A 17,500-nucleotide genomic window follows, 5' to 3' on the forward strand; every position below is an offset into this window, starting at 1 on the left:
TCAGGGTGTGATGTGACAGGTGGTAACAGTACACCTACTTTGAGACAAGAGCTATAGTGATGCATGCTTGGTTATGCTTTAAAGTCATATCCAACAATTGCGACGACGACTTTTTACTGTCAACTGAGTTTCGTTTTTTAATGATTTCTGCTGATAGTGTGCATCCGTATTTTTTCAACGCAAAAAATGTGCCTTGGCTCAAAAAAGGTTGAAAAACACTGCTCTAAACATCCCAAAATGCCACGAATTCAGTCAGCTATTTTGAATATTCTGCTACGAGTACTTTTGGCTGTTTTCGGAGAGTGACTTCACTCTGACCATATTATTAGGTCAGTCATACTGGAAATACACAAAAATTGAAAAGTGCTGTTTATCATTCACAATCCTGACGTAAGACAAGAACACATATGCTTGGCTTTTTTAATGCATTCAAAATCGTAAATAAATAGCCAACAATTGAGTCAACATATTGCGCTAATTACATTCTCTCTAAAAAAGCACCAACAATACTCCATTTACATGTCCTGACCTGAAAATGAACCAAATATGAGTGATATTGCTATTATAAGAGCTAACGCAGACGTACTATTTTAGCGGCGCATTGATAGCAGTGAGCTAATGCTAGCTTACGCTGCTATTGTTGACACAATAAGCCTCCGGCTGATTCTGCATCGTCTGAACCTTGCTAAAAAGTACATTCGAAATTATAGACAAATGTGGCCATGGACCAACGAGGCTGGTCCACTATCACATCCCCCGATATGGCGAAAAAGGAACACTTTATTAAAACTTTATTTGAACCCTTTGTGAGGATTGTGATTGATTCTTCATCCAAACGGAATTATGTGAGCGTCCCGTCGGTCGGCATCCCAACAAGAGTGGAAATATTACAGTAAGTGTTTGTTTTATTTTGGTTTATTATGGTTCGTTTGTATGTTTAGCACCTAGCAATGCTGCTAATGCTATAGTGTCACAATGAAGCTACGTCCGTTTAGCACTCGGCTTCTAACACTTATTGCTCATCCTTTTTGTGTTCGGGCTCAAAAATATAAGGTCCTGCATCATATTTTTCCCAAAGTATCGTTGTTGGCTCTCACAAAGTCTGCTTGATTAGCATTGTTGTTGATGGGGAAGAGATCTGTGGTTCCTCCTCTACATTCCTCATTATCTCTCAAAATGGCTCGGGAATATCCGTGAGATTAATACTATTTTGATCATATCTATTTATTCGCAAATTTAGTAAGTCTTTAGGTGTCATAAATCAGATATATATGATAATAGCTTCAATGTAGAGGCATGAGGTGGGTAGAGTAGCCAGAAATTGTACTCAAGTAAGAGTACTGTTACTTTAGAAATGTATTACTCAAGTAAAAGTAAGGAGTAGTCACCCAAATATTTACTTGAGTAAAAGTAAAAAGTATGTTGTGAAAAAACTACTCAAGTACTGAGTAACTGATGAGTAACCTGTTCGTTTAATGATGACGGCAACAAATGCACAAAAACATAAAAATAGCAATGAGCAAATTCAGAGCCAGGAATATCTCTTAAGCAACTAAAACAATAATATATATTAAATAATAATACATTAACATAAAAAAATGAAGGCAAAGTGAGCCACAATAACTTAACAGCACCATAGGCTCAGTAGGCAGAGATTACAAAGGAAAATAACAAGTTAGCCTTTACGCAAACCATAAACTGATAGGTGTGGGCTGCACCTGGGAACACACTGAAACTTTATGTGCAGTTAATAATGTGACCGCCTGGCTCTGTTTGATTGGTGAAACGGAGTCAAACGTCACCAGTGACTATATTTGATTGGTGAAACGGAGTCAAACGTCACCAGTGACTGCATTTGATTGGTGAAACGGAGTCAAACGTCACCAGTGACTGTATTTGATTGGTGAAACGGAGTCAAACGTCACCAGTGACTGTATTTGATTGGTGAAACGGAGTCAAACGTCACCAGTGACTGTATTTGATTGGTGAAACGGAGTCAAACGTCACCAGTGACTGCATTTGATTGGTGAAACGGAGTCAAACGTCACCAGTGAGTGTATTTGATTGGTGAAACGGAGTCAAACGTCACCAGTGACTGTATTTGATTGGTGAAACGGAGTCAAACGTCACCAGTGACTGCATTTGATTGGTGAAATGGAGTCAAACGTCACCAGTGACTTCATTTGATTCGTGAAACGGAGTCAAACGTCACCAGTGACTGTATTTGATTGGTGAAATGGAGTCAAACGTCACCAGTGACTGCATTTAATTGGTGAAACGGAGTCAAACGTCACCAGTGACTGCATTTGATTGGTGAAACGGAGTCAAACGTCACCAGTGAGTGTATTTGATTGGTGAAACGGAGTCAAACGTCACCAGTGACTGCATTTGATTGGTGAAACGGAGTCAAACGTCACCAGTGAGTGTATTTGATTGGTGAAACGGAGTCAAACGTCACCAGTGACTGCATTTGATTGGTGAAACGGAGTCAAACGTCACCAGTGACTGCATTTGATTGGTGAAACGGAGTCAAATGTCGCCAGTGACTGTATTTGATTGGTGAAACGGAGTCAAACGTCACCAGTGACTGCATTTGATTGGTGAAACGGAGTCAAACGTCACCAGTGACTGTATTGGATTGGTGAAACGGAGTCAAACGTCACCAGTGACTGTATTGGATTGGTGAAACAGAGTCAAACGTCACCAGTGACTGTATTTGATTGGTGAAACGGAGTCAAACGTCACCAGTGACTGTATTTGATTGGTGAAACGGAGTCAAACGTCACCAGTGACTGTATTGGATTGGTGAAACGGAGTCAAACGTCACCAGTGACTGTATTTGATTGGTGAAACGGAGTCAAACGTCACCAGTGACTGTATTGGATTGGTGAAACGGAGTCAAACGTCACCAGTGACTGTATTTGATTGGTGAAACGGAGTCAAACGTCACCAGTGACTGTATTGGATTGGTGAAACGGAGTCAAACGTCACCAGTGACTGTATTGGATTGGTGAAACAGAGTCAAACGTCACCAGTGACTGTATTTGATTGGTGAAACGGAGTCAAACGTCACCAGTGACTGTATTTGATTGGTGAAACGCAGGCATGCGATAGATCCTACTTTGAAGGTCTGTCTGACAACCCAAAACAAACAAAGCGTGCATTAACAGATGGATAGCGAGTAGGGAGCTGAATGTAGATAAATGGAGCGGAGTAAAAGTAGCGTGTCTTCTCTATAAATATACTCAAGTAAAAGTAAAAGTATGTTGCATTAAAACTACTCTTAGAAGTACAATTTATCCCAAAAGTTACTCAAGTAGATGTAACGGAGTAAATGTAGCGCGTTACTACCCACCTCTGGTAGAGGCAACCTGTATTGAGTGATTATTTTTGTGTATTTGTGTTCCTATTTTTCTGCACTAGTACGGTAGGCACATTTTGTACTACCAGAAGTAAATTAGTTAATTGTAAAGCGCTGACTGCAGCATTATGTCAACGTTCAATATACGGTCCTGTGTGTGTGTGTGTGTGTGTGTGTGTGTGTGTGTGTGTGTGTGTGTGTGTGTGTGTGTGTGTGTGTGTGTGTGTGTGTGTGTGTGTGTGTGTGTGTGTGTGTGTGTGTGTGTGTGTGTGTGTGTGTGTGTGTGTGTGTGTGTGTGTGTGTGTGTGTTATAGAGTCACCAAAAGGTCCTATTTCTCATCATGCAGGAATAATTTCTGCTGAGTCCACATTTCCTGTTAGCTCCAGTCAATAGTCTGCCCCTAAAAGGAGGATCTATCAATAGAACTTCCTAGCTTGGAGGTGTTGAGAGTGTCAGCACATCTCACGCATCCGTCAGCACTTTGTGAAAAATACTACTTTGCTATTGTTATGGGATATGTTTGTTTTTCTCCAGTGACAGCTTGGCGGCTCATTACAGTTTTTGAGCCGCAAGGAGGCGCTTTTTCCCCCCCTATTTTTTTTTTTTGAACTTGAGGCCAACATTGACTTTTGTCTCCTCTTTCAGCCGGTGATGGATAGTTTTCATCAGCTGCACAAAAGGGAACCATGACAACAGCACGCACACACCAATAGAAATTCTCTCTTTACTCCGGCAGTTTATGCCTTCCTCTTTTTGCTGGACTTTTTTACCTTTTTGCCGCCTTGCAGAACTTCACACCCCTTCAAAAGAAACTCATTTCAGGCACATTTATTTTTCATAAAATCCGTCACCTCAGCCGGATGTGCCGTGGAAGCAAAAAGAACAGTCGGGCTCAAAATCGCTTCTATTTGCCGAGTATGTTCAAGCACACGGGAACTTATTACTATAGTTCACATCATTGTAGCACTATAGCAGAATACACTGATGATATACCTAAAGAGAGCACACAGGGGTAAAAGTCAGTGACGTGCGGTGAGGTTCATAACTGGTGAGGCACTGACTTCATCACAGTCAGATTTACAAACATATGAACCCTAAAGAGTATCTTATTCACCATTTGATTGGCAGCAGTTAACGGGTTATGTTTAAAAGCTCATACCAGCATTCTTCCCTGCTTGGCACTCAGCATCAAGGCTTGGAAATGGGGGTTAAATCACCAAAAATTATTCCCGGGCGCGGCGCCGCTGCTGCCCACTGCTCCCCTCCCATCCCAGGGGGTGATCAAGGGGATGGGTCAAATGCAGAGGACACATTTCACCACACCTAATGTGTGTGTGACAATCATTGGTACTTTAACTCATTGGCGTTGTTAGGCCTATTTTAGGGGGGCTCAAGCCCCCCTAAAATATTCTTAAGCCCCCCTAAATAATTTGGTGTTTTTTTGTTTTTTTTTTACAAATAAATGCCGACATATTCATTATAAAGTGGCCCAAATATGAGTTTAAATAAATAATCATATAACCTGTTATTATTCACTCAGTTTCCCCTCACTTCGTAGCGTAAGGTAGAGAGCCCCTTTCGTGCATCGGTATCCAATCCATTCCACTTGTTTATATAGAAAATGCCCACATCACTCAAATTCCAGCCCGCATTTTCTCTGCGACCTTGCTTGGGGTCCTGCAGGTGTACGAAGCACATTATCTTCCTTTACAATGAGTGAAGCTGCACAAAACCTTGTGTGTGCAATTGTAAATCATTTATTTTTTAAGTTTTGTGTTTCTTGTAGAATCTATATAAAGTAATATACATAAGCCTATTGTTAAAATAATGAAAAAAACATCATTAAATATATTTGTTTTATTGTATTGTTACATTAATAGCTGTTTTATTATTATAGGATGGCTTGTTAAACATTTAATAGGATTTTCAGAGGGAGGAAAAACCAAGACATTTAATATAAAATGTAAAATGAATAAATACATAAAAAGAAAAAGAAAATATATGGTTAAAAGCCATCGCCCCGGGGAGCATTTGACTTCATCCCGTGCATTTTAAGAAAATAATAATAATAACAATGAATAATTTCTAAGTCTTTGTTAGCCGTTTGTGAAGTTTTGTGCTCGTGCGTAACATTCGCTCGCATCCTGTGCATCTCCTGGGGGAAAAGCCCCCCCTGTCCTTAAAAGCTAGTGACGCCCCTGCTTTAACTTAACTTTAACTTTACACATACAAACTGTAGCACACAAAAAAGCACATTTAATAAAAATTTTTTATTATGGTCTTACCTTTACTTATAAGTGCGGGAACAGTGGTGTTCGTGTTGGAGGAGTTGTGAATGAATGAAATATGAAATCTGTGCTGCAGTCTGCAGGTGTACCTAATGTTGTGTCCTTGCAGTCGTTCACGGCTCCTCCGGCGCGAGCAATGTTGTTTGTGCACTTTTTGGCTTCTTGTTAAGTGACTTTTTTTGGGTGGATTCGGTCTTGCACGTGGAGGGTTTGGGTGTGGGCTTTGGTTGGTGTGGCACTCTCGTCGGGGGGTGCAGTCTGCGGCGAAGGTGCCTTAACCAGCACCAGGAGGCGCAATCAAATATAGTCACTGGTGACGTTTGACTCCGTTTCACCAATCAAACAGAGCCAGGCGGTCACATTATTAACTGCACATAAAGTTTCAGTGTGTTCCCAGGTGCAGCCCACACCTATCTGCATTTTGATGGTGTGGACGTGTGGCACCGAACGAAGATGTTGACGTGCGGAGTTTCAAACACTCTTCATTCTCTAGCAGGTGACTTTTCAAATGATGCTACATATTAGCAGTGCTGCTACTTTTTATAGCAACGCTTTTGCTCCACGCTTGACATATGACGGTTGTCTGTTTGGGGCGGTATAGCTCGGTTGGTAGAGTGGCCGTGCCAGCAACTTGAGGGTTCCAGGTTCGATTCCCGCTTCCGCCATCCTAGTCACTGCTGTTGTGTCCTTGGGCAAGACACTTTACCCACCTGCTCCCAGTGCCACCCACACTGCTTTAAATGTAACTTAGATATTGGCTTTCACTATGTAAAAGCGCTTTGAGTCACTAGAGAAAAGCGCTATATAAATATAATTCACTTCACTTCACTGTTCGACATATTCCCACTTGAAGCCAAATCACCGCCAGACGATGGACCCCCTGCTGTTTTTTGGGGGAATTAATTAATTCTTCCTTCATTCGTATTACCACTTGCACGGCTGCGCTAGCATCACAGCTAACGTTTGCCATGCTGCTACGTAGCTGCTGGGAGAGGGCGTATACGTATGTGACGTATGAGGTGACAGTATGTGACGTATGACGTGACAGTATGTGACGTATGACGTGACAGTATGTGACGTATGACGTGACAGTATGTGACGTGTGACGTGACAGTATGTGACGTGTGACGTGACAGTATGTGACGTGTGACGTGACAGTATGTGACGTGTGACGTGACAGTATGTGACGTGTGACGTGACAGTATGTGACGTGTGACGTGACAGTATGTGACGTATGAAGTGACAGTATGTGACGTATGACGTGACAGTATGTGACGTATGACGTGACAGTATGTGACGTGTGACGTGACAGTATGTGACGTGTGACGTGACAGTATGTGACGTGTGACGTGACAGTATGTGACGTGTGACGTGACAGTATGTGACGTGTGACGTGACAGTATGTGTCGTGTGACGTGACAGTATGTGACGTGTGACGTGACAGTATGTGACGTATGACGTGACAGTATGTGACGTGTGACGTGACAGTATGTGACGTATGACGTGACAGTATGTGACGTATGACGTGACAGTATGTGACGTGTGACGTGACAGTATGTGACGTATGACGTGACAGTATGTGACGTGTGACGTGACAGTATGTGACGTGTGACGTGACAGTATGTGACGTGTGACGTGACAGTATGTGTCGTGTGACGTGACAGTATGTGACGTGTGACGTGACAGTATGTGACGTATGAGGTGACAGTATGTGACGTATGACGTGACAGTATGTGACGTATGACGTGACAGTATGTGACGTATGACGTGACAGTATGTGACGTATGACGTGACAGTATGTGACGTATGACGTGACAGTATGTGACGTATGACGTGACAGTATGTGACGTATGAGGTGACAGTATGTGACGTGTGACGTGACAGTATGTGACGTGTGACGTGACAGTATGTGACGTGTGACGTGACAGTGTGTGACGTGACAGTATGTGACGTGTGACGTGACAGTATGTGACGTGTGACGTGACAGTATGTGACGTATGACGTGACAGTATGTGACGTATGAGGTGACAGTATGTGACGTATGACGTGACAGTATGTGACGTATGACGTGACAGTATGTGACGTATGACGTGACAGTATGTGACGTATGACGTGACAGTATGTGACGTATGAGGTGACAGTATGTGACGTATGACGTGACAGTATGTGACGTATGACGTGACAGTATGTGACGTGTGACGTGACAGTATGTGACGTGTGACGTGACAGTATGTGACGTGTGACGTGACAGTATGTGACGTGTGACGTGACAGTATGTGACGTGTGACGTGACAGTATGTGACGTGTGACGTGACAGTATGTGACGTGTGACGTGACAGTATGTGACGTATGAAGTGACAGTATGTGACGTATGACGTGACAGTATGTGACGTGTGACGTGACAGTATGTGACGTGTGACGTGACAGTATGTGACGTGTGACGTGACAGTATGTGACGTGTGACGTGACAGTATGTGACGTGTGACGTGACAGTATGTGACGTGTGACGTGACAGTATGTGACGTGTGACGTGACAGTATGTGACGTGTGACGTGACAGTATGTGACGTGTGACGTGACAGTATGTGACGTGTGACGTGACAGTATGTGACGTGTGACGTGACAGTATGTGACGTGTGACGTGACAGTATGTGACGTGTGACGTGACAGTATGTGACGTGTGAGGTGACAGTATGTGACGTATGAGGTGACAGTATGTGACGTATGACGTGACAGTATGTGACGTATGACGTGACAGTATGTGACGTATGACGTGACAGTATGTGACGTATGACGTGACAGTATGTGACGTATGACGTGACAGTATGTGACGTATGAGGTGACAGTATGTGACGTATGACGTGACAGTATGTGACGTATGACGTGACAGTATGTGACGTATGACGTGACAGTATGTGACGTATGAGGTGACAGTATGTGACATATGACGTGACAGTATGTGACGTATGACGTGACAGTATGTGACGTATGACGTGACAGTATGTGACGTATGACGTGACAGTATGTGACGTATGACGTGACAGTATGTGACGTGTGACGTGACAGTATGTGACGTGTGACGTGACAGTATGTGACGTGTGACGTGACAGTATGTGACGTGTGACGTGACAGTATGTGACGTGTGACGTGACAGTATGTGACGTGTGACGTGACAGTATGTGACGTGTGACGTGACAGTATGTGACGTGTGACGTGACAGTATGTGACGTGTGACGTGACAGTATGTGACGTATGACGTGACAGTATGTGACGTATGACGTGACAGTATGTGACGTATGACGTGACAGTATGTGACGTATGACGTGACAGTATGTGACGTATGACGTGACAGTATGTGACGTGTGACGTGACAGTATGTGACGTGTGACGTGACAGTATGTGACGTATGTAAGAAGGTACGCTTGTCTGTCTGTGAGATTGACAGACAGGAAAGAGTGAGGAGAGCCTATAGTGTAATGCCCGCAGCTAAAAGCAACTGTGTGAGAACGTCTACTCCAATATCACCATTTATATAGTCATTTTCTATATCGCACAGAGACAGCTGACATTTTTACCGGTAACTTTTAATTCACATGGCCGTCTTAACGGTTAGAACACAGACCTGTGGATGTGTTGAAGGTGTGCTGGAAAATGCGGAACGGAAATTAGGGAGCAGCAGAAAAGTGGAATGTATTATTTTAAATCGGTGCGTTGGAAAACATGGACCGAAATTTTTTAAAAAACTGGATCTGGATCGGCATTTTCCCATGCCTTGCCGATACGCATTTTTTGGCAAATATCGGATCGGGACAACCCTAGGAGCATTCAAAGTTCCTTTCACTGGAACTAAGGGGCCAAGCCCAACTCCTGAAAAAAACAAGCCCACACCATAATTCCTCCTCCACCAAATTTCACACTCGGCACAATGCAGTGTGTGCAAAAAATGTCGATTTCTGAAAGTAAAACCTACATTTTCTAATTGGCTTTATGGTTTAAAATGATCAATTTAAGGCTGCAGCTAACGATTATTTTTCTATCGATTAATCTATAGATTATTTTTTCGATTACGGTAATCGGTTAATCTATAGATTATTTTTTTCGATTAATCTATAGATTATTTTTCCTTTTACCGATTATTTTTTTTATTTAAAATGAAGATGAAAAAATAAATGTTGGCCAGTTTTTTCAAAAGGCATGACTTTTATTTACAAAAAAAAAAGTATGGCCACTCAGTCAACATTGACAACAACATGACAAAATATTCTGTAACAATGTAAACATTTAAAACTTTTAACATTTAACAAAATTAAAAGTAGCTTATTTGCTTTTTAATGTGCAAATATAAAAGTAAACATCCAGTGCAAATCTTAATATTCTGCAATAGTATAAGCATTTCAAAAGTAAAAGTATTGCTTATTTTGCTTTGAAATGTGCAAAAATAAAGATAAACATCCAATACAAAAAAGTGCAAAACGAAATATTCTGTAACAGTGTAAACATTTCAACAAAAGTAAAAGTATTGCTTATTTTGCTTAATAACACAACAATGATAGTATGATTAAAGTGAAAGTTAATTGTTGGTTTGTACATAGTATATGTAACTGTTAATGTTGTAAAAGGTATTTGCACAACTAATTAACGTTAGCGTTAAAGAGGAGCGCGTCTTTGTAAACACTGAACAGGCACGCCAAACGCGCCTCTCAGGGCGAAACAGTGTTTTAGTTTATGAATTTACAACGCAGATACAAATGACACATTCATGTTTTTGTGTAATGATGACAACGTATACTCACGCGGACCATTGACTAGTTGATGATGATGGCAAGAACGCTGTCGGGTGTTTTCCTTTCAAATGTTCCTTCATTGCCGTTGTGCTACTATGATAGGCCATTTCCGCTCGACACAGTGTGCATACAACAACTGTCAAGTGTTTGGCTTTTTTCGCTGTGCTTATCCCACACTTGAAGGGATGTACCAATGCTGAATGTGGCTTCTGGATTTCACTCAAAAGACCAGACCGTAGTTACTTTTTCCTTTTATTTTCCTTTAGTTTGCAACAGTTTTTCCAACAAAGAAACAGCTTCTTTTTTCTTCTTTAGTCTTTTTAGCAGTCTTTAGCAGTGTTAGTAGACTTTAGTTTCTTTAGCTGTCATTAGCTGTCTTTAGTAGCCTTTAGTAGCCTTTAGCTTCTTTAGTAGGTGAAAAACCTTTAAGGACAAAACACCACAAGATTAACATGCTGTAAAAAATCAATCAATTATCAATCCCATAATTTACAATTATTAGTTAGGCTATCAAACTTTTAACCATTAAACAAGTGCAAGAAAATGGACACATCTTTTCCCTTTAAGTTAAAACAGATTTTAAATAAATTATCTCAACATAAATGCACCAAGATACATATAAAATACATTTAAACCCAGAAACACAATAGATAAATGCAACAAAAAACCCAATATGCAAATACATAAATACCTAACCAATTAACCACCTATTTAGATACATATTTAAAATCCATATTCAATATAAAAATATTATTAATTTAGCAGTGAAACACTCAATCTTAAACGCTGTCTACTGGTAGAAAAATGCCCCTTTTTCTCTGCCCTCACCAGCAGCCAATGATCCAACACAGTTAAATCCAACACTTTAAGTTGAGCGACACCCTCCTGATGTAGCAAACTGCAACATTTATCAAACTAAGCAAAGAATATCAACACTAAACAACAGTTACATAACACACTGTGTGTATTTAGCCTCCAGACTAAGCACGCTACATGCACACAACCCCCCCCCCCCCCCCCCAATCTCACCAGCGCAACAGGTGCGCCACACCCACGAAGAGAAATATTAAATCTTACATACTTTTGGCACAACTCTGGGTTATCTGTAATGAACTAAAACCTTTTTCCACTCTGCGCTGGCGTCTTTTGTACTCCTTGATTTGACAAAGCTGTCTAATTACTGGGCTCGCGCACCAGCAGATGAGACAGGAGCGCGCCGCGTTATACCTGCGCGTGAACGTAAACTGATCGGCTCTGATTTTATAAGCGTATACATTTCCTGGGGTTGCCTAGGTGAATAGGGATGCGGATGTGCTCTAAGATAAAATATAATTTTATTAAGTGGGGTTTGGCTGGTTGCTAAACAGCCACGGTTGCGAGCTCGCGCGTCAGTTGACGAGACACTGTTCACCGCTACAACATTATTAGGCCGTTTATTGAAATACTCCCACACTTTTGACGACTTTTGGCGTGCTTTTTTTTCCCTCGCTCGCACCGCTAGCATCATCTGCTTTGCGCTCCGCCATGACGGTAGTGTGACGTAAATATGCGACGCGTTGAAGCATAAAAATGGCGTCGACGTATTTACGTAACCGATGACGTCGACTACGTCGACGCGTCGTTTCAGCCTTAGATCAATTAAATCTTGGAAAATGATTAAAACTACAAAAGCCCTTAGATTGATATCTGTATTGGAGACATGTATAGTGGTTTAGATTAGCCTTTTTTTTGTCATTTTGAATTGTGTATCTTATCCTATTTTTTATTAATTATTGTTATTTTTATATTCTATTTGTATTTGCTTCAATTTTCTTTCCATTCCATATGTTGTGAAAGGCAGTATTTGCTCAACCTGATGGATGTTTGAAATTGTTGAGAGATGTTTAAATTGGCTTGGTTTTTTATATGTTTGTTCAATGAAAAATTTGAAAAAATAAACTTTATCAAAGTGTGCATGCACGTGACGTCAAGGCATTGGGGACACATTGTGGCCTGTGTGCGTTTACACTGATAGAAATCACATTTTACTTGCAGTATGAACAATTTAAAAAAAAAACAGATAAAAAAAAAAAATCCAATTCGTCTGAGAGACTTTGAAATGAGAGATGAGAAATGTTTACAGCCAATGAATAAAGAGGACAGTGTGTCACATGGTGATCCAGTCAAACTTCACCCATCAATACTCTCTCTGATATTCACATTTAATGAGTGCTTCTGTATTGATGCCTTGCAGAGCCTCAGAAGGACTCCAGTCCAGTGCCTCGGCTCCGCGTGAGGGGGAGGTGCTTCTAACCGGTCCTGCGAGGCCATCGGCGCGAGACGGCGGCACAGAAACCGCGCAGGAACGCCCGGACGTCCCTGAAGGTACACGCCGTGACACGGAAGCATTGCAGATGAAGGCTAGGACAGCAGAGACGTACATTAGACCCAAGCTGGCTTTGGGATTCTGCTCCATTCCAATCTGGGATTGGATTGTTAAACTGCCAGGTTTACGTCCGCCGCAGTGACATTGGCACCTGTATCGCATTAGAGGCGCACGTGGCGGCTGCTGAGCGTGATGAAAAGTGGCAACAGCACCTCATTACTTAGTTTCATCTCACACTTCATTGATTTCTACCCAGGAAAGAGGCGATGGGTTCTATAAGCAGCGTGTTCTGTCACTTAAACACCACACACAAACAAACACACACACACACACACACACACTCACACACACATATTCTTGTATTTGTTGCCTTTTTAAGACCTCCGAAAAAAAATGCTTACCTCTTTAGGATCAGCCTTTCTAGATATATAAAGAAGTGTATTTACAACATTAATAATATATACATACTAGGCAAATATAAAAAAGCTTGTTGTGAAAAATTAGTTGGAATTTCACAAGAAAAAGGTCACAATTTCACAAGAAAAACTCAGAATGTTGGCAGTATTGTAATAAAAGTCGTCATTTTACTCAATGCAAGTCAAAATGTTACAAGAAAAACTGAACATTTGTGCAATATTATGATAAAAGTTGGAATTTTACTCAATAACAGTCGCAATTTTACAAGAAAAGCTTAACATTTTGGCAATTTTATGAAGAGTCGTAATTTTACTCGACAAAAGTCACTATTTTATAAGAAAACTTTAACACCTCTAAAGGCTTCGTGGCCACATGCGTGGACAGCACCTTTTAGCTCTTATTTCCAAAATTGTGTCCACTACTGAATTGGGGTCTTATGGCTGCTTATGTGGACACTTATACTGCCATCTGGTGGTGTCAGAAGAGTATAACATACAATGGATTTTGGAAAAAAAAGTGTAAAAATAAGAATTAGCATGTCACTAAACATGAAGTACACGTTTGTGTACTTATGGACTAAGTACATCATATCAAAAGATGATTCTTAGTTTTTATTCTAATTAGGGTCCAATAAGCCCAAATAGCAAAGAGAAATAAAAAAAACATGTAAACAAACAGCTTGGGCCTTAAGAGGTTAACATTTTGGCAATATCGGAATTTCACATGGCAAAAATATGACACTATTTTACAAGAACAACCGAAATAATTGGCCATATTGTGATAAAAGTCTGAATTTTATATGACAAATGTCACTATTTTGCATTGATAGTAATAAGTAATAATTTTACAATGAAAAAGTAATAATTTTATGAGAAAATATTACAGAAACAGAAAGAATATGAGACGGTGTTCCCAATTTTATAAGAGAAAAGTCGACACATTGTGAGAAAAAGACTGCTTTTATTTTTTATTGTTTTTTTGAATTTTTTGTTTGTAATTGGTTTTTAATCTTCATTAATTACTTGAAGTTATTACAGTATGTCTCTATATACATACAGTATTTTTTATTTTTTTTAATTAATTTTGGCCAAAGGGAGCGCATTTCAATGTCTTACACACACTTGTTATTTCATATGTTGACCAGAGAGGGAGCACTTTTGAAAGCGACACACAGTCAATTATAAAAATGCCTCCTTTTTGGGACCACCCTCATTTAGATAGATGTCACCACAAATGAGACATTGTCTATTAGATGCAATGTTATTGGGACCACTTGTTCACACCTCCTCATATGGAAGATGCTTTTCCTTCTTCATGTCTCAAGAAGGCTAGAAATACAAGAACACACACACACACACACACACACACACACACACACACACACACACACACACACACACACACACACACACACACACACACACACACACACACACACACACACACACTTAATTCCTACACAGAGACATGACCTGAGCCTTATTAAGGCAGGATGAAGATCAATAGGAAACTATTTGTATGCAGCAAAATGGCTTGTGTATTCTAACTCCGTCAGCACGAGGTGCCTCCTTGTCTGGAGGAGGCTGAGACAGGAGCGCCTTAAAAAGATCTGCATCGACGTGTTTGTGATGTTTTTTTTAAGCTGCTGTGATCACCGTCTGTAGCAAATTGTCACAACAACACTACTAACATGCATGCACAAACTATTCATTTTGACTTTATCATGTTGCCCAATGCAGCTGAGATAGGCTCCAGCACCCCCCGCCACCCCAAAAGGGAAAAGGGGTAGAAAATGGATGGATGGATGAATGTTGTTTTTATTTCATTCTACTTTCTGTAAATTACGGACTATAAGCCGCTTTGAATCCTGCGGCTTATAAAACGGTGCAGCAAATTTATGTATTCCTCTTCGCCAACGGCCGTAATGCAAATTATTTTCTTACTGAACACAAACAGAGACATTGAAAAGGTGTGTTATTGGACGAGTTCGCTCAGGTGCAGTGCTTTAAACCGGCTGTACAAGTGCTGGTTTGTCTACTCATCGTCCATAGCGTTTCTACTCGCATGGATTCTTCATTCATCACTCCAAGCAACGTTTGTAAGTTTTATAATATAACTACAACTATTGCTAAAAAGAAAAACTATCACTCACTCGTGGTTTCATGCATATTTGTACGTGCTATCGTAATGTAATGACCCTAGTGTTGTTAGCACTAGCTAATATGCTATTCATTTTCAGTTTATAATTTTGTCGTCATTGTTATATTGTTTTTATTTTATCCTATTTACTATATATTACGGACTATAAGCCGCTTTGAAACCTGCGGCTTATAAAACGGTGCGGCAAATTTATGGATTCCTGTTCGCTAACGGCCATAATGCAAATGTTTTTTTACTGAACACAAGCAGAGACATTGAAAAGGTGTGTTATTGGACAAGTTTGCTCAGGTGCAGTGTTTTAAACCGGAAGTACAAGTGCCGGTCCGTCTACTAATCGTCCATAGCGTTTCTACTCGTATGGATTCTTCATTCATCACTCCAATCAACGTTTGTAAGTTTTACAATATAACTAAAACTATTGCTAAAAAGAAAAACTATCACTCACTCGTGTTTTCATGCATAATTGTACGCGCAATCGTAATGTACTGACACCAGCACCATTAGCATTAGCTAATATACTATTAATTTTCGGTTTATCATGTTGTCATCATTGTTATATTGTTTTTATTTTATTCTATTTACTGTAAATTACGGGCAGGTCTGTTTTCCACAGTCTGTTTTCACTCAGAGGTGGTCCACATGAACTCAGGAGTGTCCTGAAATTCAAACATAACATGGTAAATTCCACATTCAAGGCTCAAACATTATCTCCTGTATAGCGGGGGTGAAACTGTGGGACAATGTGAGCGGAGAAATTCTAGAAACTATCAAAAACATGACTAGTTGTTTGGACTATCTCAACTGTGGGACACAGGTGCAAAATAACTCACTGTGGAATAAGGGACATGACACACCAGACGAGGTTTCAGAAGACGAAAGATACCCAGGCAAGATGGAGCTAATCTCTCGTATCCCTTTTTGGGGAGTGCCGTTGCATGTCTGTCAAATTACAAAGAGTGATGAAGTGTTGCTCTATAAGTCTGCCGGAATTAATTCATTCATTTTATTGGTGGTTTTTGTTTTTGTTTACCAACTGGGGAAGTAAGTCTGTGGATACAGGAAGGCTCTGAGGCAGCCAATAGTAGTTTGTGCTTTTGTTTAGTTGTGCACTAGCAATTTATCGTGGTAAAAAGTACAACACAGTACCACAAAATGAATACAACATCAACAATACTAGCACATTCTACGTTTATTAAGAGAAGCTTTATAAAAAAAATATGTTGTGCTTATTTTATTAGTCTCGTGCTATTAAACTCTTTCAGTTCTATAAGCTATTGTCAAAGTATCGGATTGGGACTCAAAATAGGATCAGATCTAAGGCCAATAAATCGGTTTCGGGTCAGAGGCCGAAAATACTAATGGGGACATCCCTTAATACAGTTTGAGTAATACAGATTTATTATTTAGGTCTGTGTATTTTCTAGCTAGGAATGTAACCGCTTACAATCTCCTAGTACAATATTATCACCGTATTAAGGTACTTTTCTAAATAAAGGGGAGCCCAAAAAATGTCATTATTGGCTTTAATTTAACAACAAATGTTAGTGTAGATGAAACATATGTTTATTATTGTCATTTAGTCCTTAAATAAAATAGTGAACATACTAGACAACTTGTCTTTTAGTAGTAAGTAAACAAACAAAGACTCCTAATTAGTCGTATGCAGTAACATATTGTGTCATTTATACACCTATTATTTTCTACACATTATGAGGGACAAACTGTAAAAAATGATTATTAATCTACTTGTTCATTTACTGTTAATATTAGCTTACTTTCTCTTTTAACATGTTCTATCTACACTTCTGTTAAAATGTAATAATCACTTATTCTTCTCTTCTTTGATACTTGACATTAGTTTTGGATGATACCACACATTTAGGTATGAATGTGATACCAAGTAGTTACAGGATCATACATTGGTCATATTCAAAGTCCTCATGTGTCCAGGGACGTATTTACTGACTTTATAAACATAATATACATTTTAAGATTTTGTGACGATAAGAAATATCGATGTTATCATAGTAGTATCGACGAGACACGCTCTTGTACTTGGTATCATTACAGTGGATGTCAGGTGTAGATCCACACATGGCATTTGTTTACATTGTGACGGCGGTGA

At 40.1% G+C, this 17,500-nt stretch overlaps 1 protein-coding gene across 3 annotated transcripts in view; it reads left to right on the top strand.

The window, feature by feature from the left end:
* The window catches only part of arhgef10la (Rho guanine nucleotide exchange factor (GEF) 10-like a), a 456,971-nt gene that overhangs the window by 48,698 nt on the left and 390,773 nt on the right, over nucleotides 1-17,500 (top strand). For all 3 annotated transcript variants that reach the window (XM_061977629.1, XM_061977630.1, XM_061977632.1), the window contains exon 4: nucleotides 12,667-12,797. In XM_061977629.1, the coding sequence (XP_061833613.1) occupies nucleotides 12,667-12,797 (131 nt within the window). The remainder of the gene's footprint in view (nucleotides 1-12,666; nucleotides 12,798-17,500) is intronic.

Source organism: Nerophis lumbriciformis, linkage group LG18, assembly GCF_033978685.3.
Source record: "Nerophis lumbriciformis linkage group LG18, RoL_Nlum_v2.1, whole genome shotgun sequence".
Taxonomy (NCBI): Eukaryota; Metazoa; Chordata; class Actinopteri; order Syngnathiformes; family Syngnathidae; genus Nerophis; species Nerophis lumbriciformis.